The 26,904-nt window shown below is 48.0% G+C and overlaps 2 protein-coding genes across 2 annotated transcripts in view; both read left to right on the plus strand.

The window, feature by feature from the left end:
- The first annotated feature begins 1,630 nt into the window (after positions 1-1,630).
- COX19 (cytochrome c oxidase assembly factor COX19) lies at positions 1,631-7,548 on the plus strand. Its single transcript, XM_066640752.1, has 3 exons — positions 1,631-1,759; positions 4,579-4,690; positions 6,780-7,548. The coding sequence occupies exons 1-3, from the start codon at positions 1,678-1,680 to the stop codon at positions 6,868-6,870; spliced, it is 285 nt and encodes a 94-aa protein (XP_066496849.1). The 5' UTR covers positions 1,631-1,677; the 3' UTR covers positions 6,871-7,548.
- A 16,039-nt stretch (positions 7,549-23,587) lies between these two features.
- Positions 23,588-26,904, plus strand: part of ADAP1 (ArfGAP with dual PH domains 1) — a 47,101-nt gene continuing 43,784 nt past the window's right edge. The window contains exon 1 of the mRNA XM_066640649.1: positions 23,588-23,672. Coding sequence (XP_066496746.1) covers positions 23,588-23,672 — 85 coding nt within the window. The remainder of the gene's footprint in view (positions 23,673-26,904) is intronic.

The following is a 26,904-nucleotide window of genomic DNA, read 5'->3' on the forward strand; positions in this document are numbered from 1 at the left end:
GAACCTGATCACAGTATCCTAATCCTAACTAGCAAGCCTGGACATGCGTGGGGTGGTGGAGATGAGACTCTAATCCACTTAAATGGGCTTTATTAAATTCTAAAGCAAACTCTGCAATTATAGGGAACTTAAGAAGATTGTCCAGCCCGAAACAAGATTATCACCAGCTAGATTGTGGTGTGGCGATGCTGTGAATGTCTATGAGCTGCAGAAGGCACCCTGTGCAGGTTCCTTTAGCTCAGGGGTGCTCAATAGGTGGATCGTGATCTACCGGTAGATCGCGAGGCAAAATGAGTAGATCGCGGAGCCCTGTCTCTCCAAACTGTTAATATGTCAGTTTCGTCTAGTGACTAGACGAAACTGACATATTTAGCTGACACTAAACTGACACTGAAAGGGACACTTTAGCTGCTCTTCAGGCATGCAGCAACAAAACTGACGAAACTGACTAGACTCCAGCAGGGGCTCCATACATTGAAGGGGGTGTCTGTCAGACGCTTCCTTCCCCCCTGGTAGATCTCCGGGCCGTGCTGGGTTTCAAAGTAGCTCTCGAGCCAAAAAAGTGTGAGCACCCCCGCTTTAGCTCTTCTTTCCATGCATCTGATCAGGTAGGGGGGAAAATTCTTGCACAGAAAACCTGTTGTCTCTCTTAACTGATCCTGATGCTCTTAGGGCACAATCCTAACCAGGTCTACTTAGAAGTAAGTGGTATTTTGTTCAGTGGGCCTTACTCTCAGGAGGGGTGCTCAAACTTTCAACTTTAGGGATGCTGGACCTTTAACAAGTGTATAGAAGAGAGAATTTCAGCAGGTGCAACTTGTCATCCCACAGATGACAAGCTGCACCTGCTGAAATTATCTCTCCTACACAATTTTAAAGGTCCAGCATCCCTAAAGTTGAAAGTTTGAGCACCCCTGCCTTATTGTCTTTAATTACCAGGTCCAGTCCCTATTCCCCCCCTCCCAATACCTGTCTCTATATAAACAAACAAAACCTGCTCCATGTTTGTTAGGAGCAAATTTCCTTAGCTATATATATATATATGAAGACCAAACTCTTTGGCCTGTTCCATGAAAACCCTTTGAAGCTGCCAAGATTTGTTTTCATGGCAAATGGCAGGAATGAAGTCACTTTGAACTTGCAGTTTGCAGGACAACAAACAATTCACACCCACCCAATTGATTTGATTTTGATTAATTAACAATTAGTTAACCATTAACATTAATTGATTATTTATTTGTCAGTTAATTAACCATTAACATTATTAATAATTATTGATTGATTGATTAATTGACAATGGACCATTAATATTAATTATTGATGGATTATTATTTGATTGTCAATTAATTGACCATTAACATTAAATATTGATTAGTAATAATTAATTAACCATTGGCATTAATCAGTTATTGACTGATAGTTGTTGATCTGACCAATATTTATTGGCTATTATTAGTGACTGTCAGTTTACTAAGCTCCTGGCTCTTGCTCCTGCTGGTCCTTCCAGGGCTGGGAGGGGCAGGGGTGGGGCCTCGAGAGGAAGGGGGCGGGGCATCCCGCTCGATCGATCGCTCGGCGCTCGCTGGCTGCGGCCTGGCTCGGCGCTCCCGCGCTGCCCTGCGTGCCACCACCCCGGAAGTGCGGCCGGTGTGAGTCCGTGGCGGCGGCGGCGGCGCCATGTCAACGGCGATGACCTTCGGGAGCAAGAGCTTCCAGCCGCGCCCGCCTGATAAGGGCGCCTTCCCGCTCGACCACTTCGGTGAGGCCGCCGCGCATGCGCGCTCCAGCTCCGGCACTTCCGGGCCCAGAGCGGGGGCACCATAGAGATGGCCTGCGAGGGGGTAGAGCGGCGCCTCTTCACTTTGCACTCTGCACATGCCCAGAGGCACTGCAGCTCCACTTTTAAAAACCGTTTCATTTTAAGGGGAACATTCTATGCCCATTGGTAGCTTTCACTTTTACACTCTGCACATGCCCAGAGGCACTACAGCTCCACTTGTTAAGACAGTTTATTTTATTTTAAAGGGAAAAGTCTGTGCCTATTGGCAGCTTTCACTTTTACCCTCTGTACGTGCCCAGAGGCACTGCAGCTCCACTTTTTAATACTATTTTATAAGGGAAAAAGTTGTGCCTGTTGGCGGCTTTCACTTTTACACTCTGCACATGCACAGAGGCATCACAGTTCCACTTTTAAAAACTATTTTATTTTAAGGAGAACATTCTATGCCCATTGGTAGCTTTCAATTTTACACTTCGCACATGCTCAGAGGCACTGTAGCTCCATTTTTAAGACTGTTTTGTACATGCTGGGTACAGAGAGAATGACCCCCCCCCCAAAGAGGGGTTTTTTGGGTGTTTTTATTTTTAATCAAGACACTGGGAAGGCAGACTGTGGTGGGTGCCTGTCCAGAGCCCAGAGCTCAACTAAGGGCCTGATCCTAACCAACCTTCCTGCACTGGTGCAGCCGCAATGCAGCCCAGAGTAAGGGAACAAATGCTCCCTTTCCTTGAGGAGGCTTCTGTGACTGCCTCCCCACCAAAGGATGCAGCGCCTGCCCCCTTGGCACCCCTGCACCGGTCCTGGAAAATTGGGTAGGATTGGGCCCTAAGTACTTAGTACTAAGTCATCCACTCAGGTGAGTCCAGGATCATCTTGCAACCAGCTGTCACCAGTGATGAATAAGCACCTCAACATCATGTCAATAAGACCCCGCACCGTTCTCTTCCATCACTCCAGCACTGCCTCACTCCCTACTAGTGAGTTCCACAATGTCAAAGATGCAGATGCAGCAGCTTAAGCCACTTCTGCCCAACGTTGCATATTATTATTATTGTATTGGCAACCTTCAGTCTCGAAAGACTATGGTATCGCACTCTGAAAGGTGGTTCTGGCGCAGCGTCTAGTGTGGCTGAAAAGGCCAATCCGGGAGTGACAATCCCTTCCACACCGGGAGCAAGTGCAGTCTGTCCCTGGTCTGTCTCCCTGGCTATGGGCCTTCCTTCTTTGCCTCTTAGCCTCAGACTGTTGGCAAAGTGTCTCTTTAAACTGGGAAAGGCCATGCTGCACAGCCTGCCTCCAAGCGGGCCGCTCAGAGGCCAGGGTTTCCCACTTGTTGAGGTCCATCCCTAAGGCCTTCAGATCCCTCTTGCAGATGTCCTTGTATCGCAGCTGTGGTCTACCTGTAGGGCGCTTTCCTTGCACAAGTTCTCCATAGAGGAGATCCTTTGGGATCCGGCCATCATCCATTCTCACGACATGACCAAGCCAACGCAGGCGTCTCTGTTTCAGCAGTGAATACATGCTAGGGATTCCAGCACGTTCCAGGACTGTGTTGTTTGGAACTTTGTCCTGCCAGGTGATGCCGAGCGAAGAGTCCATGACTCGCTGCAGTACAGAAGTGTACTCAGGACGCAAGCTCTGTAGACCTGGATCTTGGTATGTTCCGTCAGCTTCTTGTTGGACCAGACTCTCTTTGTGAGTCTGGAAAACATGGTAACTGCTTTACCGATGCGCTTGTTTAGCTCGGTATCGAGAGAATGAGTGTCAGAGATCGTTGAGCCAAGGTACACAAAGTCATGGACAACCTCCAGTTCATGCTCAGAGATTGTAATGCAGGGAGGTGAGTCCACATCCTGAACCATGACCTGTGTTTTCTTCAGGCTGATTGTCAGTCCAAAATCTTGGCAGGCCTTGCTAAAACGCTCCATGAGCTGCTGGAGATCTTTGGCAGAGTGGGTAGTGACAGCTGCATCGTCGGCAAAGTGGGTAGTGACAGCTGCATCGTGGGTAGTGACAGCTGCATCGTCGGCAAAGAGGAAGTCACGCAGACATTTCAGCTGGACTTTGGATTTTGCTCTCAGTCTGGAGAGGTTGAAGAGCTTTCCGTCTGATCTGGTCCGGAGATAGATGCCTTCTGTTGCAGTTCCAAAGGCCTGCTTCAGCAGGACAGCGAAGAAGATCCCAAACAAGGTTGGTGCAAGAACACAGCCCTGCTTCACTCCGCTTCGGATGTCAAAAGGGTCTGATGTGGAGCCATCGAAGACAACAGTGCCCTTCATGTCCTTGTGGAAAGATCTGATGATGCTGAGGAGCCTGGGTAATAATAATAATAATTATTATTATTATTAACAGTATTTATATACTGCTTTTCGGCTAAAAGTTCACAAAGAAAATCAAATATCTAATGGCTCCCTGTCTCAAAAGGGCTCACAATCCAAAAGGACGCAGAAGAACACCAGCAGGCAGCCACTAGAAAAGACACTGCAGGGGTGAGGAGGGCCAGTTACTCTCCCCCCATGAAATAAAAGAAGACCACCCACTTAAAAAGTGTCTCTTACCCAGTTAGCAGGGGCATATATGCAACAGAGACCAAATGTGTGCACCTGAAAGGGGTGAGTGCTGCTTCTCCCCTCTGAAGTGGAGTATGGCAACTATGAGGGTCTGTTCCAGAATATCCCCCATTGATTTAATCCTCATGAATCATCGCTGACCGCCTGCCCTCTGAACTGGCTACTGTTTTATTCCACTGTCTGTCTTCTGTTTTTTTTAAATTGACTTTTTTGTTCTTTCTGTTGCAGGCGAATGCAAAGCTTTCAAAGAAAAATTCATGACGTGTCTGCGGGAAAATGGCTTTGAGAGCGCCTTGTGCAGGCAGGAATCCAAGGAATACTTAGAATGCAGAATGGACAGGCAAGTTCATTCTTTCCCTGCAAACACTCACTCAAGCCCACTGGGTATTTGCTCTCCTTTCACTAATGCCAGATCAACATTCGCTTGCCTGTCAGCGCCGGAGTGGGTGGGTCTCTGGCTCGGCAGACTTGCTTATCTGTGAAACCTTGGGAAGGGGGGGCGTGGGAGAGTGAGGCCCCCATTTTTGCCAGCACAAAGTTGCTCGGGTTTAGAAGTGAGTTTGCTTTGGTCTGGGCCGTGGAGCCCATTTCCCATGTGGCACTACACACACACACACACACACCAGTACCTTTATTGGCATATTAAAAGTTTACAGAGAATAAATAGCAAAATAAAATAGAACAGCTTTGGGAATGTTAACTTCAAACTTTGGCCTTAGAGACTACTGCTAAAAATTCCGCCACCAGATTGGTAATAGGAGGGGAATAATCACTGAGAAGAAATGGGAAAGGATCAACAAGGGAAACAGGAAGAGAAGAAAGAAAAGAATCAAGTAAGTGGGACCTGAGGTTGTGATGAGCAGTGCACCGAAGAAGGATATGATCCAGAGTATCTGATTCAACTGAACAAAAAAGACATAATCTATTTGGACGAGGAGTTTTAGAGAATCTCCCCTGATGTAATGCCGATGGAAAGATATTCAGTCTCGCCAGCATAAAGGCCCGTCTTTTACTAGGGTTGGTAAGTTGGGTAAAATAGTTCGCAGGACGGCCCAGAGAAGGAGACAAACCAAAAAAGAGAGGCGAGCAGGTCGGATTTAAGCTAGACAGTAAAGTTCAGTATTCTTGCTCCCAGAGGTTAAGTTTAATGAGATGATGCGCTTTTTGAAGGTCCAAATCAGCTAAGAGTTCAGGAGAAAGACCTAAAGAAGATAATTTGGCATCGATGAATTTAAACCGGTTGGATGAAAAAGAGTCTTTTAATAGATCTAAGAGAATAGAATTCGAATGGATATTAAGATGGAGTTTAAGCCAAAACTTAAAAGTGAAAGTCCAAGCTACAGTGGTGGGGAGATGAATACCAAAATCATAGTGGACAGCCTAATTAAATTTGGAACTCCATGCCATGTGGCACTATAGAAATGACTGGGATTAACTCTGTGAACGGAACGGATCAGCTCCAGATCAGTCATTCTCAACCAGTGTGCCATGAATGGTCCGCAGGTGTGCTGTGGGAGTTTGGGGGAGAGTCGTATATTAGTAGGGCCATTGGGGGATGTGAACCCCCCACCAACAGCCTGGTGTGCCTTGTCAGTTGTCATATGAGAATTCCTATGCCTTGCACAATTGCAGGTATGGTTTGCAGTTCAGGACAAAATACATGCTTCAGGTGTGTCTCCAAGTCCCTGCTAAACATCACTGATTGCACTCATCCAATGATTTAAATCAGGGGTGCTCAAACTTTCAACTTTAGGGATGCTGCACCTTTAACAAGTGTATAGAAGAGAGAATTTCAGCAGGTCCAGCTTGTCATCTGACAAGTTGCACCTGCTGCAATTCTCTCTTCTATACACTTGTTAAAGGTCCAGCATCCCTAGAGTTGAAAGTTTGAGCACCCCTGATTTAAATGCTGAACAGAGATTTTAAAGCGCTGCCTCAGACACATGAATGACTTTTTTTTTTAATTTCTTCATCTTCATTCTTATAGTCACAGAGGGGTAAGCAGCTATATTCTGTAACTACACTATTTCACTGGATGTTGTGCATCCACTTCCAAGTGTATTTTTTTTTTTATCAGTGAGGGCTAGAAGCTTGCTTTTTAAGAAGATCCCTGCTGGATCAGACCACAGGACCATCCCGTCCAGCTTCTTGGATCTCACAGTGGCCCACCAATTACTTCAGGGAGCACACAAGACAACAAGCTACAACCTGCATCTTGGTGCCCTCCTCCTTTTAAAAGAAAAGAAAAAGGATACAAGGCAGCTGACATTCTTAGTAGTCAAATTTTCATCCCATATTTTGGGGGCTTCTGTGTAGTTCTGTAGCATAACCCTGGTGTGATGCGTCCTCCTACTTTAAAATATTGTAGTTCAGCACCAGAAAATGAGCTCTCTAATCAGGCCACTCTCAAGCTGTTTTGTTTTATTTAGGCAACTCATGGCCAGAGAGCCGCTGGAAAAACTGGGCTTTAAAGACCTAACTGAAGAGGGTTCCAAAACCAAGCACGAGAAACTGCAATGAAGAAAAAGTTCACTCTCACCTCCTCTTTTGGAAGCATAAAATCTGCATTAGCACATTGTGTACCCTCCCTTTGAAAAATGCTTTAATGTGTTCTTAAAAGAAAATGTTGAACTGTCACTAGCAAAGCATTGAGAATTTGCCTGGAGCAGAGAGTTTAACTTTGAAATTCAGATTTTTGAACTGCACCTTTTTACTTTTTGTTTCGGAAGAAGTACAAATTCAAGTGTTAATAGAGACTCCAGCACTGACAGACAGCCCACGGCCTGGACTGGCTACTGCAGAGCTCCTTGCATTAGCCAAGCGCCAGGGGATCAGGTGGTTTAGCTACAATTGCCTTGGCAGAATGATGAACGAGGAAGAATCAGATGGATGGCAAAAGGTTCCTCCCTGGAATGGCTCCAAAGAACTTAAGTGTACTTAGAAATAGGTTCTGCTGAAATTATTCAATAGGACTTACATCTAAGCAATGCTATCTAGGTTCAACCAGTGAATAAAGTATAGTTTCTGCATCAGCTGAGTTTATTGGGGGAAATACTGACTCTGTAATACTACATCCAGCCCTTCCCTGTTTAGCCCTTTTAAGGGTGACAATGATATTCATTCTTAGAGTCAGGACTATTTAACTGTTCCTTTGTCCCCAAACTCTAGGCTTTGTCAATAAAGTGCATTTCATATTTCTGTATTGTGTTATGCACTGGTTTGATGGGTTCTTTGTTTAAATGTTACCATACACATGAGAAGTCATATGTTACATTATCAACGCATTGCACAGCTGCAGGTATGGTTTTGCAATTCAGGACAAAATACATGCTTCAGGTGTGTTTCCAAGTCCCTGCTAAACATCACTGATTGGCACAGGGGGAAAATGTACAATGCAGGGAAATCATGACTCAAGGTGAACGTTGCTGCACTAGTCCCACAGTGGGGACTAGTGGGAAAGAACTTGACACAGGGATTCTGTTTTCTGCAACCTCCCTGTGTTTGTGTAAGGTGCTCATCACCCTAAGAGGCTGGTTTTGCTTGTAAAAAACCATGTATTGGCAACCTTCAGTCTCAAAAGACTCTGGTATCGCGCTCTGAAAGGTGGTTCTGGCACAGCGTCTAGTGTGGCTGAAAAGGTCACTCTGGGAGTGACAATCCCTTCCACACCGGGAGCAAGTGCAGTCTGTCCCTGGTCTGCCTCCCTGGCTATGGGCCTTCCTTCTTTGCCTCTTTGCCTCAGACTGCTGGCAAAGTGTCTCTTCAAACTGGGAAAGGCCATGCTGCACAGCCTGCCTCCAAGCAGGCCGCTCAGAGGCCAGGGTTTCCCACTTGTTGAGGTCCATCCCTAAGGCCTTCAGATCCCTCTTGCAGATGTCCTTGTATCGCAGCTGTGGTCTACCTGTAGGGCGCTTTCCTTGCACGAGTTCTCCATAGAGGAGATCCTTTGGGATCCGGCCATCATCCATTCTCACGATATGACCGAGCCAACGCAGGCGTCTCTGTTTCAGCAGTGAATACATGCTAGGGATTCCAGCACGTTCCAGGACTGTGTTGTTTGGAACTTTGGTAAAAAGTTGTTTGGTAAAAAACCAAGTGTGTAAAAATGCATGGATCATAAAGATATGCTCATCAGAGATCCAGGATTGGCTCCCTGTTGGAAAAACACGCAGCAGCAACTAAAACCAGGTTTGCCCCGTGCAATGTGTGAAACAGCCGTGAGCGTGTTAAATCTATTCTAGAAGAGAAAGTGTCAATCTCTTGTTCTGCTGAACTATTACAAAATGTTCTTGTGCTTAAACTGGGGAACAGAACTCCTTTCTGAGCACCGCTATGAAAATATGCAAATAATCTCTAGTATCTTCCAAAAAGACAAATGCACAGTAATGTCTTGCTTCTGTGCTCTATGAATATTATGCAGAGAATCTGCTCAAGGCTACAGGGGAACCCAGACGCAGTGGGACAACGGCAGCCTTTCTTAAACAAGGTGTCTGGTAGATCTTATCCTCTATAACAAATGGAGGAGTCGTGCTAACCTGCTTTCCCAGGTACATTACAAGAAAAAAAGAGAGCATTTGTAACCTCTTCAATAAAGCACAAGGATGAATATTGAAACATAGGAAGCTGCCATTTTATGACGTCAGAGCACCAGTCTGGTACTGCAGCCTGGCCACTTATGCCCTGATGGGCTGTCTAGAGTTATTGAGGTCATTCTTGGCCCTCCCCAGAGATACCAGCGATTCATCTGGGGTGCTCTGTGTGCAAAACCGGTGTTCTGTTGCTGAGCCGTGGCCTGTCCCTATATTAGAAATGGGCTATGTCAGAATGCCAGATGCAAGGGAGGGCACCAGGATGAGGTGTCTTGTTATCTGGTGTGCTCCCTGGGGCATTTGGTGGGCCGCTGTGAGATACAGGAAGCTGGACTAGATGGACCTATGGCCTGATCCAGTGGGGCTGTTCTTATGTTCTTATTGAAAATGTTATTTATGAGGATAAATGACTGCTTCTGGGATGCAATTCACTGCTTAGGCCTGATTCAGACATAATGCATAACCATGGCTTGAATTTTTTTAACCATGGTGAAGCCACACTACATTCAAGAACCTTTACCATCGTTAAGGGCTGCAAACCTGGATATGAAATAGAGGTTTGAAGTGAATTTTGAAATTATGATGATTTGCATGAGGTTATGTTGAATATTCCATGTGAATTGAGCAAGCCACAGTTAGACCATTTCCCTGCCTCTCTAGACACTTTCCAGGGTCTGAGTGGCAACTGAGTTCAAGTTTTTTAGGCCACCAAGTCTTGGAAACTTAGCCTAGAAATTGCTTAAGAAAGCAATCCTTAGTTTAATTTGTAACTTGGGGCTCTTAATCGGGGTCGAGACAGCAAACCACGATTAGTGCTGAACGTGGCTAAATGTTATATCTGTACTTCTGCCCCTAGACTCTGATCTGATGCAGCACACATCAGGAACCAGCGCAGGGCAAGAAAAGAATGTTTTTGAAATATCAAGTTCTAACTGTGCAGATAGATTCTTGCTCAGGAGCTGCGAATCAGAAACTTTCCCACAACAAAGGTGAGCCCACAAAGAATGGCAATTCCAGACAAATTAGCATGTGGGGAGACCAAGGGGGTCTCCCCACAGCTTGGCTAGATGGTTATTCAGTACAGTACAGGTGGTGTCTCTAAGTCCATATGACGAAAAGTTAGAGCAAAGTTCCACCTAGTGGGAAGATGTGGTAGAGCCCTGCAATGCGCCATAAAAGAGAGTTTAGAACTGTGTTCTTCAACCTGTGGGTTGTGACTCCAGCCTCATTTGGGGGACCTTTCAAAGCCTCTGCGGGAGAGGGCTGGGATCCAATCCCGTTATGGTGCTGCCTTACCAAAACTGAGTTCCTGCCCAGCCTCTTCTCTCTGTCTTGCCCTGCAGCTCCTAAGGCCAGCCCTGCTCAAATTGTTACCTCACAGGGTTGTTGTGAAGGACATATAGCCACCATTGCACTGATACACAAAATGGTTTAATGTTTATTTTCCTGGAGCAAATGAGCTCAGCAGCAGGTTGTTGTCGGTGGACTTCTGTATATCTCCTGTCTCCCTTTTCCACATCTCCCACAGGGGCCCTTCTGGCTTGCACAGAACATGATTAACGTTCTACTTGGGGAGATGTTCTCACTGACGGTGGAAGCAGGGCAAGGGGAAGAGATGAGCTGATGTTTGGGTGACTTTCCATTTGCTCTCTGGCTTGCGCACCATTTCAGAGAAACAGAAGATATCGCTGAATGAGTTTGGCGGGCTGCCAGTCCCAGTCTGATGCCATTTGACTGCTGATTCTGAGAACCTTGTGGCAACGAGTGCGTACGATTGAATTAATACTGCTGGTGAAACGTTAATAAGGCATTCCAGGGGCTTTTATGTGTAAATATGTCACAAATACATCGGGAAGCTGCCCCCTTGGATCTGAAGAGGCCACCCTGCTCTGTCATTGCTGGACACGTGGACTGGGCTCACTGGAGTAGGCAAACACGCTGTACAGGTGTCAATATATGGTTTATTTATGTATCTTACCATTCTTCCAAAACAGCGATGTTGCCAGCATGGATGCTACCTGTGTCAAGTGGCGCTCCCCCACTCACTCCGAGTAACACATGATTCAGTGTTGACACGATGATGTCATTGCTTCATCGTGAGCCCTGCTGAATTGTTTCTGGGGAGGCCATTTCCAGCTGTTTGAAGCCTTGTGGAGGGCAGAAAGGCCCGTCCACCACCAAACATGGCACGGGCCTCAGCTCAGGTGGCAGACTTGTCACTTCCCCAGGGCGTGTCGCCCGGGCTGGACCACCCCCACCCCGTGCTTGCTAGGGGGTTCCAAAATAGGGTCATTCCATTTTATCTTAATGACACCCTCCAGGATAAGTCAGGTTCAGAGAACAGTGGCCTGCCCAAATCTAGAGATGCCCAGGTCCCCAGCGAGGGTTTTTCCGCCAGTTTGCTTGGAGTCCAAGTTGCTTGTTGGATTTGCTCAGATGTGCAGAAAGAGCTAGTGGGCTTCACTGGGGAAGCCTTCCTGCCCTGTGAAAGTCTGGTTGTGATCTGCTTGAAGGCAAGAAGAGTTGTGCCTTGTAGCATTTGCACAAATTGCTTCTCCAGGCTGCCTCGTTAAGAAGTGCCGGTCTGAGGAGTCTGGAGAAGCGCATTAATAATGCAAAGTAATGAGACGGGGAAGCAACATAATTCATGACAGAGGACTGAGGTCACCATTGATCGGTAACAGCTGAAAATGCTGCAAAAGTGAACTCTGGAGCGGAATTTACCATCAAAAACACTCCTTGGGGTTCTACAGTGGTTCAGACATCATGGCTCAACCATGGGTGCGCCAGGATTCTAAGAACTCCACACTGTCGGAGATTTTGGCCTGTGTTGGAATGATGGCTCCATCTCCTCGTGATCTTTGACTCCCGTGTTGCATGACGCTGGTGACAACTTCCAGGCCGTTCAAGCCTCATCAAGCCACGCTTGATTTCACTTCAGGTCCCTGAAGTGGAGCAATGAGGCTACCCGCCCTCCGCGCAGCAGCACAATCGATCTGTGCTAATGTCTCACGGAGCGGTTCCGGGAAGGATGCTCCTCGGAAGAGGAAGAGATCAAATTCCTGGAACTGAGTGCAATGCCAAAGTGATTTCCATGACAAGAGGCTGGCTTGCACGATGTGCTTTGTGTGGAGCCTGGTCTCTGTGCATCTCTTTTTGGGCTTGGAATGGTTGTGTCGTCATCAGCGCTGGCTAGACAAGGCCTTTAAAAATAGACAAAAAAACCCCCCAGATCTACTGATCTCAGACCAGCTCTGTTGCTATGGGTCAGCCCACCTTTGAGGAGATAAAGCTCTGAGTGGGGCTACATCAGAGATATGTCTGATGTAAATGCACATGCGTGGATGTTACCGTGTAGCCTCCTATTTCATACAGTGTTTTTTAGAAACAGGGAATGTTCCTGAGCAGAGGAGCATCAAACCCCTCTGAAGCGGTACAGCCCCGAAACAAGTGGATCTTCTTGCCTGCTCTTAGTCAAAAGTAGGCTTAACTCTGAGCATGTCTGAAACTGTTGGCCTGACCCAGCCGTGGCTGGTTCCAGTGTCTGCTGGGTTTTGCCTAGGAGTACACAGTTCCCCCAAAACCGGATGCATTGTTTCTTGGGCAGTGTAGGGGATGAGATTATTTTGGTCTGGATTTTTGGCTGCAACCTGGCAATCCTCATGAATGCCGATTCAAACGTGGTGTGGTCATTACGTGGTTTTGTTTTCCAAAACATGCTTTCTAAAAGTGCGGTAAAGGTTAGTGTTTTCCCAAGTGGCAGGACTTCCAGCCTTTCCCTGGTGCTAAGATGGCAGTGACCATGGTTGGTGGCAGCTCGCAAGCATTCAAGTCTTTTGAGAAACAGATTTTAAATTAGGATTCTGACTTTCTCTTCTGTGTTTATATGCAAGGCAGCCCATTCATGAGGCCATTGCCTCAGATAGCAGATCGGTGGGGAGCACCTCTGTCCATCCACTCACTTGCTGCATTGCTATTTCTCCTCCTCTTGCTTATTGAATTGGAAAAGCAAGAGGGAATGGGGAGGAAGAAGAGGAGAGCGGCAGGCTAGAGCGCCCCCTAGCCCACCGCTCCCATAAGAACATAAGAAGAGCCCCACTGGATCAGGCCATAGGCCCATCTAGTCCAGCTTCCTGTATCTCACAGCGGCCCACCAAATGCCCCAGGGAGCACACCAGATAACAAGAGACCTGCAAGGCCTCCTGGGAATTGTAGTTTAAGAACATAAGAACAGCCCCACTGGATCAGGCCACAGGCCCATCTAGTCCAGCTTCCTGTATCTCACAGCGGCCCACCAAATGCCCCAGGGAGCACAGGAGAGAACAAGAGACCTCATCCTGGTGCCCTCCCTTGCATCCCCATGTTTCCTCTACTGTTCCATCATCCTCTTCATTTTCCAGTCCAGGGAATAAGAGGAACAGAGGCTGGCACATCACCAGATAAGGGGGCAGCATTTGGCACGCGGTCTCTGTTACCAGCCCTGCTTATGTGTCATAATCACGTCACTGTTTGCAGTAATTGTGAGGTGGGCTTTTGCTTTTAACGGTTAAGTATTGATGTGCTTGAGGTTTCTTAAGTGAGAAACTGCAGTTGTAGCTCTGAAGTTAAGAATTTTGTGGGTTGTTTTGTGTGAGGCAGCTGGAGGAAGTGTGGGCATTTACACTGGGTCCTTGACTCCAAAAAGAAGACCGACATGTTTTGCTGATGTCTTGTAAACAACACAGTTAATAGCCTGAATGAAACTTTTAAGACAGATTAATCATCTCTGCTCATGCTTAGCAGATGGGCTCAGCACTTAGCAACCAGCATCCACTCTCCACCTGTCTTGTCCTAAAACTGGGTTTCACCAGGCCAGTGGTTCTCAAACTTTTTAAGCACCGGGACCCACTTTTTAGAATGACAATCTGTCCGGAGTCGGGACCCACCGGAAGTGATGCCATTAACCTCGAAGTGATGTCATGGCTGGAAGTTACATCGTCAAACAGGAAAAATTTTAACACCTCCGTACAACAAAACCAAATCAAATTTATTAAGTAAATTAAAGTTTATACGTAACAAGTATAAGTTTATTTAAAATAAAGAAGAACCTTCCTAACTCACCCAAGCAGTTGCTGATCCTTTTAAAAAAAATTCTCCAAACATTCCAAAGGATGCAATCCCATCCACACTTACCTGGGAATAAGCCCCATTTACTATCGCTGTTAAAAGTATATAACAGTTCTTTTTGGCATCCTTCAGTCTCGGAAGACTATGGTATTGCACTCTGAATAGTGTTCTGGAACAGAGTGTCCTCTCCAGTGCGCGAAGCCTGGGTAAAGTAGATATGGAGGATAGACTGTTTCCCATGCAGCAAATCCCCCCCTCTCCACGTCGCTGAAATGGTCCAATGGAAAGGCAGAGGCCAATACGGTTGGTTCCAGCGGCGTCGCAGGAGTTGCCAGAACGTGACTGTGTTCAGCCATGAACTGCCTCAGGGACTCCGGCTCCGGATTTTGCCTCGAGGTTGACTCCTGAAGCTTTTTCCATAACTGGATGTAGCCACAAGGCAGTGGAGGTTTGGGATCAGAGTTTTCCTTCTCTCAGATGAGCTGCCTTCCCAGGCTGATGAGTCCCACCTACCCGGTGGCTGTTTAGTCACCTCTTAGACAAGTACAGCCAAACTGAGGGCCTATTCTTATCCCCAGCCCTCAGGGGATATAACAGTAGCCTGTTAGAAACATAGATCTGTAACATTTCTCCAATGCAGTCACACACCATTGTAGCATCAAGTCTATTAAAAATAAATTCACATTGAAATGAATGGGGACCCACCTGAAACTGGCTCATGACCCACCTCATGGGTCACAGTTTGAGAAACACTGCACTAGACTGATGGTTCATATTGCCGCCACTCAAATCTGGTCAGTTCAGAAAGATGGGGCATAGAGTTCTCTCCCGAGTGAACCAGGACCAGGCAGGTAAAGCAATAAAATAATGGAAGGTTATTTTTTAAAAAAAGGATTAGGAATTCACAAACGCAGGAAGAAAATAGAGAACCTGCAAGGTGGAAGCAACTGCTGGGAAAGGATTTGAGCACTTTGCACGGAGGGTGAAAGGCAAGCTGGGACTAAAAATGTCTAATGGCCCCTTGTCGGGAAGTATAGGGTTAAAACCCAAACCTTGGCTTGCCTTGTGTGTGGCCCACAGCTGCAACCTTGTAGGGATAATGAGGGCCTTGAGGACAAAGATGAGAGAGTCACTGCCAGAAGGTGTGGGTAGTCCAGGAGGGAAGTTGGAGAATGGCTGGGAAAGAGGACTGGTGTGTGGCTGCCCTGCCCAGAAGCTGCTGACTGGGGCAGGGAGGAAGGAGAACCTCTGCAGTTGAAACAGGCAAGATACCTGGGTGGTAGGATCCAGTGATGCTTTCTGCAGAGCTTGGGCCATCGTTGGGGAAAGAAGGGAGGCGTATTAGTCTACAGTGGCCATAAGCCCTCTAGAGTAATGTTTCTCAAACTCTGGGTCAGGACCCACTAGGTGGGTTGTGAGCCGATTTCAGGTGGGTCCCCACTCATTTCAATATTTTATTTTTAATCATTTAGACTTGATGCTACCATGGTATGTGACGTCATTGGGGGAAATGTAACAGACCTGTACTTCTTCCCTTCCTCCTTCCCTACAATCCTGCCTGTGCTCTTAGATCATCTGGGGGGGGGGCCCTTTTGACTGTGCTGCCACTAAGTGATGTGAGAGGGGTGGCGGCCAGGAAGAGGGCCTTCTCGGTGGTGGCCCCCAAACTGTGGAATACCCTCCCCTTAGAACTGAGAACTGCTCCCTCGTTGCTAACGTTTTGGTGTGGACTGAAGACCTTTTTATTTCAAAAAGCTTTTAATTGTTGACAGACTGGCTGGCGTTCTTGCTTTTTATATGAAAATCCACGGGGTTTGTTTGTTTTTAGATTTTTTAATTACTGTAAATTGTTTTTTAATGTTGTATTTCTAAGGTGTTGTAAGCCGCCTTATGTGCCTGTTGGGCAAAAAGGCGGGGTATAAATTAATAAAATAATAATAATAATACTTTTAACAGACTGTATATTCTTTTAACAATGATAGTCAATGGGACTTACTCCTGGCTAAGTGTGGGTAGGATTGCAGCCTAGGATTGTTGGAAATTTTCCTGCTTGATGATGCCATTTCTGGCCATGACATCACTTCTGGTGGGTCCCCACAGATTTTCATTCTAAAAAGTGGGTCCCGGTCCTAGAAGTTTGCGAACCACTACTCTAGAGAATGGATTTGATGGGACAAATGCCAGCGGTGGGCAAACTTTTAACTTTAGGGATCCTGGACCTTTCACAATTGTGTAGGAGACAGAATTTCAGCAGATGAGGCTTGCCATCTGTGAGATGACAAGCTGCCCCTGCTAAAAGTCCCCCTTCTATACAATAGTTAAAGGTCCAGGATCCCTAAAGTTGAAAGTTTGCCCACCCCTGGTCTATGCTATTAGGCGCCTTCCCCCCCCTCCCAATTCAGGTACCGGGCTGGAGAAATCTTGGACATTTTAAAAAATGGTTTATTATAAACAAAAATTAAACAACACAACCCCCAATGTCTTGAGAAACAGCTCTCTGCCACAGTTGTCCTCGGAGGAAAAAGTGGTTTTCTGAGTAGCTGCTTTGGTGTAACGTTCAGTCTCGGTCTCCGTAGGAGCCTGGCTGCCTTCTCAGCCACAGAAAGAGAGAGGCCAAGAAAGATATTTATATCGCCTTTCTGTGTGAGAAGTGAGAGGCAGAGAAGGCTGAAAGTCTGCTTGATTATGAATAGGCTCTTGAGGCTATATGTTGATTCTGAGGGTGACCACGGAGCTAAAAACTGTAGCCAAAACCTTTTTGAGCTGTTTTATTAAAAGTCTGGTTTGACAGCTATGGGGGGTGGGGGGGAGAAAGAATTTCTGGTGACTTTCTCCAACTTTTTTCTCAGGCAGACAGGCCATTTTTGAGGCTGATGCCTGTCATATACTTCGTCACACTCCCAGGGTTTTGGGGTGCTCAGAGTTGTTGGTTCTGAACCCTAGAGCCCTCAAAGATCCCTGTTCGGTAGTACTGCCACCACCCTGTAAGAGCCAGTGCCTCAGTCCAGGGACACCGAGACCCTCTAGGCTTAACTATATCCCGTGTAGGCACTGAGCACTTTCTTTACTTAAAGTCTCAGTCCTCAAGTTACTAGTCCACAATGAGGATTTTTGGTAGCTTGCTGAACGGCTTGGCAGGATTCTGAACCTTTGTCCCCAACAGACAATGAACCAACATGGTAAAAGGGTTTTTACTTTATTAAGTACATAGGGTTACAAAAAGTTACAAAAGGCAGCAAATGCTAGAGGCATAAAAACTTCTAGGAAACATATTAGCATAAAACAACAAAGCTAACTGGCTAGCTCTATTATTTCCTAACTCTCACCTGGGTCAGCTTCTTTTGTAGATCCTCAGCCCCAGTTACCTATGGGCCACATGGTCCTGGCGGGGCAGGATGTGCACCCACCACCTTTTCCACCAAGAGACAAAGACCAAAGACGAAGACAAAGGGCAAGACACCCCTTTGGGCTTTTCTTATACCTCTCATGCTACAGGATGATGTGACTCTGTACTTTTTTGAACTGCCCAATCAGAACTCTTGGGGACAGAATCTTCTCGAAGTGGGGCTGGATGCTAGTCCTCCTAGTTCTCCCCCTCCCCACTGGGGATTCCTGGGCGCCTCTCTGGCTACTGAGGTGCTACATCTATCACCTTCCATTGAGTTGTAAATTCCTTGCAGCTAGGATGCAAGCCCCTTCTATGTTACGGGGTTACTTTGGTTCAGGCTTTGCAATGCTACTAGGCCTGAACTGCACATATTCATGACAGTGCCCCACTGCTGGGCTCCATCATGGTACCAGTTCCCCCCCCCCCATCATTTTGCAAGCATCGGTGGTCCTTGTGACATCACCAGTCCCTAGTGACATCACCAGCCCTGTGACATCACCAAATTCTGCCTCAGAAATTGCAGGGTTTTTGGATGCATGCGTGGAAATTCTACCACTTGCGATATTTGAAACTGAGTAACCTCAGTGAAGACTGCTTTTTGCCTCAATTTCCAGGGCTGCAATCCAGATCTCCTGATGCCATCAAGCAGCACTCTGGAGGTTGCCTCCTCTTACCCAGGGGTGTACCAGGGGCTGCCTCTGTTGCACCTCCCTCCTCTGCCTGGAATCAAAAAGAAAGGGGGGGGGGAAGGAAGCAGAATGAAGAGCAGAGGAGCAATGATGGGCTAGAGCAGTGGTTCACAAACTGTGGGTCATAACCCACTGGTGGGTCACGTAGAACCAAGCAGAGCCTCCGGTTAAAAAATGGGTGATGGAACCATCAAATCACTAATGGCTTCAAGCCCTGGAGCTATTCAAAAATCAGATAGCTGCTAATTGCCCTGCAAAGAGCTGAGCTCCTGCAGTTTGCAAGATCGCTGCTAATTGCCCTGCTAAGAGCTCAACTCCCTAAATAAATAAATATTATTACTTGTAAATAAATTGGTAAAAATATTCCTTTCTAGATCTTTTAAATTGTTTTGTTGTTGGCAACCTTCAGTCTCGAAAGACTCTGGTATCGCGCTCTGAAAGGTGGTTCTGGCACAGCGTCTAGTGTGGCTGAAAAGGCCGATTCGGGAGTGACAATCCCTTCCACACCGGGAGCAAGTGCAATCTGTCCCTGGTCTGTCTCCCTGGCTGTGGGCCTTCCTTCTTTGCCTCATTGCCTCAGACTGTTGGCCAAGCGTTTCTTCAAACTGGGAAAGGTCGTGCTGCACAGCCTGCCTCCAAGCGGGCCGCTCAGAGGCCAGGGTTTCCCACTTGTTGATACAGGTTTTGTAAACCTAAAAGAGTTTCCAATAGACTGTCATTTCAAAAAGTGGGTCCTTTTGGGAACCACAGTGCTGGAGTGTTGGTTCCTATTTGAATCCAGGGATCAGGAAGAGGAGTGGGTGTGGTGAAGCTGGCCGGGCTGATGGCTGCAGGCACCCCCCACCAATCTGCCTGCTTTTGGTAGTCTCCTGGATGGGCTGTTCCTGTCTATGGCCCAGAGTTCCCAGTTTCCTTTGGCTTATTCCTTTAGAAATAGACAAATGGGGAAGGCTGTTTTCTCCATGCCACTTGGACACCTCCTGGCCTGACCCATCAGAATCCTTCTAATATTCTTATGCACTGTTTATTGAATTGTTATGTTGACTTCTGTAGCATTTTCTGCAGACAGAAGAGGCAATAATGCTTCGTTGTGCAGCTTCTGTTTTTTGCATTCACACTTTGTATATTCTTTGTTTTGCGAAATCTAAGAACATAAGAACAGCCCCACTGGATCAGGCCATAGGCCCATCTAGTCCAGCTTCCTGTATCTCTGCTTTTGACCTCACCCCACCTCTGTCCACCCCCCAATAACAGGCAAATAGATTTCTGGTTTTTAAAACAACTCTTTACAGGCTCTTGATGGCTGCAGACGGAAGGAGATTTTTATGGCCCAGTGGAGCTGGAAAACAGGGTTTCAGGATGGAAAACGCTGACCGAATAAGTTTCAGCTATTTCGGTTGAATTTGCCCATAAGAAAAGGAAAAATCATTTGAATCGAGAGGAAAGAGCTGAGGCTGAGAAGGGGGTGGGGGAACCATTGGGTTTATTTTTAGGGTTTTGTAAATGGACAAGGGAAAGGTAGCGTAAAAATGCCTTTAAATAAATAAAATGTGTCCCTAAAAAGCTTTCCGTGGTTAGTTTTTCCTAGTGAAAAGAGTCTTCTAGAACTTCCTGATTTGCACACTCTCCTTGGTGGTGGCATCCAAATTGTGGAGCTTCCTTCCCTGGAGCGCCCACTTGGCTCCATCCTGGATTGATGGTTCTCTGGTGCCCGGCAAAACTGGGCTTTCCTTCAGGCTTTGGGTTGGGAGCGATGCTTCTTTTTCCCCCTTGTGGAGTGCAACGTTTGCATTGTGGGATAAACTTTTATAATTCATTTAATTTTTGTGCGTGTGTAATTTCAGTTGTTTTAATTTTTGTTCTCTTGTGAGCGGATTCCAGAGGTCGTATAAGGCAGGACGCACATCGTTAAAGAAATAAGGCAAGTAAAAGAAGCATGCAGAAGTTCCTGAGGCAAGGTCTGCCCTGGATCTCCTGCGAGGCTGGTTGGCCTGGCCAGGTGGATCCTTTGAATGGGGTGGACCTTTGGACAGTTCCTGTCTTAGTTGACCCAAGAAAGAAATGAAGGCAAAGGGGAAACTGGATAAAGGGGCAATGTGATAGGCATGAGGCTGCGCCTGTTGAACTTCTCCAAGACCCCCCTCGCTGCTGCTGCCCCCACCAGTGGCATAGCTAGAGGGGGTGCAAAGCACTAAGCTTTGCAGGTGCCTGAATACGGCGTAGAAGCGGCCCTTTCCTATCTCCTTCAGAGCCATTCCAGGCAGTGGGAGCAAAACAGAGGCCTGTGCCTGCCTCAGAAGGGGAGGCGGAGGGACTGCTTGCACGGCACATTCAGGTGCCTGCAAAACTTAGTGCTTTGCACCCCCTCTAGCTATGCCACTGGCTGCCGCCGCCTTTCACACGCAAAGGATTTTGCTTTGTGTTCTGTTTCGGTCGCTACAAGCTAAAACCAGATTTGGTCTGAGGTCGCAGCTGTCGCGCTGCGAACGGCTAGTGAGAGTGGGGTCTGTAAACAGAGTTGTTCTTTGCATTAAAGCGATCCCTGTTGATAGTGACTGAGCTTTGCCGTCTCCCTCCTCTGCCGCCCCACCATCTCATTTCACGTTGGAAATGTTCCCTTCTTTGATTTGATTTTATTGCAAGATATCAACTTCTATCTACGGGCCCCCTGCGCGCTGCACAGCAGGGTGGGAGGGGGAAGGGATCGCTTAGCAACTGAGAGGACAAAAAAAGTTAAAAAAAAAAAGATAATCAATACATTACGTAGGGATTTTGACCTCCCCAACTGTGCTATTTTATTTTTAAATACTGTCAAATATTTCAAAATATTGTTTTAAATACTCCAAAACACATTGACGCTGTCCCTGTTAACATTCTGACACCCATAGTTGTATAGATAGATCCCTGCACCCAAAGAGCATACAGACTAAAATGGGGGGGGGGGAGAAACAGGGAAGGAGAGACAAAAAAGGGTGGGGAGCAGAGAAGGTGGGCAAATGCTCTTTTTGCAAGCAGATGTGGCTGACAACACAATCGTGTACATGTATATTCAGAATTAAGCTCCATTGGGACCAGTATATAATTAAGGGGGGGCAGGAGAGAACATTGTCCTGGGTACCATGCCTTGAGGGGGTGCCAATGGTGGACCTGAGGTGCAAAAAACGACTTTCTGAGGTTCTTGCAAATCTGAAAGTGCCTGTTGGAAGCCCCAAGAAGACCCATGCTGAAAGGCACTTCTGACACCTGGGGGGGGCGGGGCATTACAAATTTTTGTGCCCCTTGGTCCCAGATGCCTTAGCCATGCCACTGAATGGGATGTACTCCCAGGGGAGTAAGAAGCTTGCTTGGGGGAGCAGAAGTCACAGTGAGGAATATAATGAGGAATTAGTGGGGAAGGATAAGGTGAGGGCAGGCTGCATCTACAGATTTTGGTCTCCATACCATTATCCCATCCCAGCAGTCTGAGTCAAGGAATTATTGCTGGAAAGGAGAGCACACAGGAAGCCAGAGATCTGTAGACCGAGCATCAAATGGCCACAGTGAAGGGAGGAATAAGGATTCTTGCATTGGGTGAGAGGATTGGGTGGAGGCCGGGGTAGAGATGTCGGAGCAATCGGGATGGACCATGAACCAGAGTTTTAGCTGGAGAGATGGAGAGATTTTTGCCAGGTTGTACAGTGAGAAGTGGCAGGTATTTGGCAACTGACTGGAGAGGAACAGAGAAAAAATAATCAGAGGTAGAGCCAAGGCGGGGAGCTCAGTCTCCAGCACTGATTGACTCATCCGTGGTATTTTGTTTCACAATTAAGCATGCAAAATTGTACTGCTTACAATGCTGGTCAGTTTTAAAACACAGTTGCTGTGTTACGATACGGTGGCAGATGGCCTTAAAACTGTGCTTGCTTGCTTGTTTTTTTGCCAACAGTCCTCTGTGATGAGACCTTCCAGTGGCATAGCTAGAGGGGATGCAAAGCACTAAATATTTGCAGGGAGCCTCCCCTTTGGAGCCATTCCAGGTGGTGGGAGCAAAATGGAGGCAAATGCCTGGCTCCGAGGGAGAAGGGCCGCTTGCATGCTGCAGGAAGGCTCCCTGCAAAACTTAGTGCTTTGCATCCCCTCTAGCTATGCCACTGAGACAACTTGATTTTTATTGATGATGTGTGTCTCACCCATCCTTCAGGGAGCTCCAGACAATATACAGGTCATTTTATATTATATTGTTTGATACAGGTAGCAACCTGATGGGGTTTAATTATTATTACTTGATTTTGTATATAAAAAATCAACAATTAAACCAAAGCCAGGACACATTAATCACAAACCTACACCCCAGAAGCAACTACTGCACTTTTTATTTTTCAATTACACCTTCAAATCCATCAAAAATCATAACAAGGTGCAACATCTGCACTTATTCCCTAACAGTGCAATTGTAGGGTGAGGCTCCCTGCAAAACACAATGCTTTGCACCCCCTCTAGCTATGCCACTGGTGAGGGTGACAAGGGAAGGGGGTTGGGATTGGCAGGGGGAACTTAGTCTCATGCTTTGTTTTTTGGGGAGGGCCATGGCCCCCAAAAAGGTTGAAGACCAGTGGTTCTCAAACTTTAAAGATCAGGACCCACTTTTTAGAATGAGAATCTGTCAGGACCCACCGGAAGTGATGTCATGACTGGAAAGTGGCGTCATCAAGTGGGAAAGTTTTTTAAACAATCCTGGGCTGCAGTCCTATCCACACTTGCCCAGGAGTGAGTGCCATTTACTGTCGTTGTTGAAATCATATACATTGTAACCTGTTAGTACAGATCTAGAACATTTCCCCGAATGCATATGTACCATGGTAGCATCAAGTCTAATATATTAAAAATAAAATATAGAAATGAAGGGGGACCCAACTAAAATGGGCTTGCGACCCACCCGGTGGGTGCCGACCCACAAACACAGCCCTACGCCATTGTTAAATGTCCAGGAGCCCTAAAGTAGTTGGGAGGTTGGCCGCCTCTGGCTTAGAAAGCCTAGGGGTGACACCTTGGGTGCGCCCGGCTGTAAGATGCCTCCGCAGCCGCTAGGGGTCGCCCTTGGGCAAAGCCTCGCTGTCTACTGGGGGGGGGGGGGCAGAGAGTTGGATTAATTCATGTCCTATTCAAGGAGGCTCCGGAGGATCTCGGCTGTGGCTGGGGGCGGAATGCGGAACCAGCAGCCCCTGTGCGAAGCGGAGGAGCTGCTGCGGGCGCCCTGGGAGGAGGGATGCTGAGAAGGGGGGTGGAGAAGGGGGCCCCCCAGAGAGCACACCCTCCCTTCCCCTCCAGGTCTCCAGTGCTGCTGCTAGCCCTGGGCAGGGGGTCTTCCTCCCCCCCCCTCTTCCATGCAGCCGGGCCCCCCTTCCAGGGGAGGCAGCATCTCTCCAGCACCGCACAGCTGATCTTCATGAGCACCGCCTAGGAGCGAGGAGGAGCGGGCTGCCCTGATGGCCAGGGAGCGGAGCAAGAAGGCGCTCCTGCAGCTGCTCCTGGAGGAGGGCAACGATGTCTGTGCCGACTGCGGCGCCCCAGGTAAGAAGGGGGGGGCGGGGGGGAGGATCGGGCCCAGGGAGGCTGCAGGGGGCCCCCACCTGTCACACTGCTGACTGCACCTGCTGGCATCCCCCTCCCACTTCCTCTCTGCAGCCTGCCAACTTTCCTCTTGCCCCCCCCCAGACTAAATGTGCCCCCCAGTGGCATGGCTAGAGGGAGGGCAAAGCCCTAGGATTGCCCCTTGCGCACAGCGGTGAGGCTCCCTGCAAAACTTAGTACTTTGCCCCCCCTCTAGCTATGCCACTCCCCCCCCCCACACCCTTTGTGAGTGTTGCAGAATTGGAGGGTTGCGGAGCTGGGTGTGAAACCTCCCTCCCTGCCAGTCATCGTTTCTCCATCCTCTTCCTCCCCCCCCCACCTTTTTTTTTGAGGCTATTGCAAAACTGCCAAGGAGGAAAGAGGAACCGGTGGCAGCAGGCGTGGAAATAGCAGTGCCTTTGCGGGGGGGGGGGGGAGGAGAGGAGCCACAGCCAGGCTGGTGTCTTCCCTCCCCTCCCCTCCCCCCCAGAAAGTGAAATGTACAGCTAAGTGGGTGGGTCTCCAAACTTCCCTGGAGAAGAGGGACCCCCCCCCCAAGAAATAATTCGCCCCCTGGAGAAGTGTGGATAGGAAGGGAGGACTCAAGACATGCCAGATTGTATTATATTTGGGGGGGGGGGGAAGACTGTTCAAATGCCACGTGGAGTGACAAGGGGGGATTCCCTGCCATTCCCAGCCAGCAGGGCGTGATGAGGGTGGCATCAACAGGCGTGGCGGGGTTGAACACGGTGTGAGCTGTGGGCAGCCTTGGCAGGGAGATGGGCATGGATCCATTGCCCACCCAAGATGGGTGATAGGCTGCCAGCTGTCCAGAGAACCTGCCGTCTGGTCTACTTCTGGGCCTTTAACAGTATTGGGGAATAGTCTGGGCACATAGGGCAGCACCCCCCTTCTGCTGGAGCTCAGCAGGTCTCAGGCTAGGCAGTGCCTGGCTGGTGACCAGCTGTGCCATCTTCAGCCAGTTCCCTGGTGGCAGTCTAGTGAGGTTCAGGGAGCTGCTTCCAGTTGAGCCCAGCAAGGTCAGTGTTGCCAACCCTGGCAGCAGCTGTCCAGGTTGTGGGGCTTTCCCAGTCCTTCCTGGAGACTGGAGCTGCCTGGAAAGCAGCTACTCTGCCCACTGAGATGTGCAGGAATCAGCAGGTGAAGCTTTTTGGATGCAATTCCCATCCTCCCATGAGTGTCAGCAGGTCAGGTATTTGAGGCAGAGGAACAGTGAGCCAAAAAAAGTTGGCTGCCTTAGATCCATTGAAACCAGATTGGCGTGTCTCAGACTGAGAGAGAGAGAGAGAGACAGAGAGATGCTTCCCCACCCACCAGCTCCTCCCCGCCGGTTGCTTCTTCCTTTGGCAGAGTTGTGGATGCTGATGTCATAGCAGAAGATTCTTTGGAACTGTCTGGTCTGCTGTGAACTGCAGTGCAGATCCGATCCCTCAAACCTCAATGCCTCCTGTCCCAGGAGTGCCAGGCCAGTTGGCGAGGGAGGGGGATGCAAGAAGGGGAAGAGATGATGGCAAGTGGGGAGGCTTTGCCAGGACAATGATGGCACTGGAGAACTGGACTCTCTCTCCCCAATCCCTGCCAGCTGAGCCCTCTCCAAATTGGAGAGATTGTGGATTGTCCTCTGTGTGCAGAGGGCAGGCCGGACTTGTCCTTAAATTAGTCAGGATGTGAAATTTATCATCCCTCTTCCGTCTTTTTAGATGTGTTTTTTTTTTTAATAAAAGAAATAGTTGCCTGAGGGGAACATTCTTTTCCCCTATGCCATTTTTCAAATTGAAATCCTTCTCCCCAGTTACTACTTGGCCTTTGAAGAAAAGCACATGAGCACCCATAAATTGGGGGCAAAGTTGTTTTGGGGAGGGGGGACAAGTACACCCACCGTGCTGTGGTTCCTATTTAGATCACCTACACCTGTGACTGCTTTTTATTTTAATAAAAAAAATTATTTTAAAGTTCCAAAAAGGCCCAAACGCGATGACGCATTTCTCGCTGGGCAGGGGCCCTGGTTCACTGGGAAAACACTGGGAGTGCAGATTTATGGAGCATCTACAGGTAGAATTTTGGACCAGGAGTCTAGACAGACCCCCTCGACTGAAATCCTGGGAGCTGCTGCTAGCCTGTGTTTGACAATGCTGAGTTAGAGGGACCAAGGTTTGGACTCTGTGGGCAGCAGCTGCGTTTGTAACCCAGTCCTCAGAACAAGCAGTGGAGGATACTCCTGTTTTCCCCAATAAGTATGGCAGGATTGATGGCACAAATGCACTTTTTTGTGTGTGTTGGATGAATGTTTAGTGGCTAAGCTTGGAAATGAGTCCTCTAAGAACATAAGAACAGCCCCACTGGATCAGGCCAGAGGCCCATCTAGTCCAGCTTCCTGTATCTCACAGCGGCCCACCAAATGCCCCAGGGAGCACACCAGATAACAAGACACCTGCATCCTGGTGCCCTCCCTTGAAGGCATTAGCCTTCCACATGGCAGTGTCTGTTACATGTAGCTCCATTGATTTCATAGTAGAACTCAAAGTGGTTCTATGGGGCTTCTATGGGGATCTCTCATCCAGGCACCAATTAGCCCTGCTTAGTTTCAGAGAGCCTGCCCTAAGACCATTGTCTGGCCTCCTATGTCAATATTTGCAGCCTAGCCAGGCTGGCTGGGCCAGTGGCGTAGCTAGAAGGGGTGCACAGCATTAAGACAGCGGCCTGCAAGCAGCCCCTCCCCTTCAGAGCCATTCCGGGTGGCGGAGCAAAACTGCTCTGAGGAGGAGGGGCTGCTTGCACACCAAGGTGAGGCTCCCTGCAAAACTTAGTGTTTTGCACCCCCTACAGCTATGCCACTGGAGCGGGCCATTTTTTTCTAAAGCGCCCTTGCTTGCCTGGAGGTGATCCTTGCAACAGCAAAATGCTGTTCACAAATTACCAAGAGGCTGTGAGTGATTTTTCTCCTTCCTTTTCCCCAGCTAGAGACTGAGAAGTGATTGATCGATTCGTTGCTTGAGAGCGGTGACAAAAGGGGACAGAGGTCATAGTTTCCACTGGCTTTTGAATACTGGTATCTTGGGGAGGGGGTGCCTGAGAGCTGCTTTGTGATATGTTTTCATCACAGGAGTATTAAGTTTGAACTTTCCCTGATAGGATGCACAGGGGATAACTCTCAGGGTTCGGGCTTCTGCAT

This window comes from Tiliqua scincoides, chromosome 13 (assembly GCF_035046505.1).
Source record: "Tiliqua scincoides isolate rTilSci1 chromosome 13, rTilSci1.hap2, whole genome shotgun sequence".
Lineage (NCBI taxonomy): Eukaryota > Metazoa > Chordata > Lepidosauria > Squamata > Scincidae > Tiliqua > Tiliqua scincoides.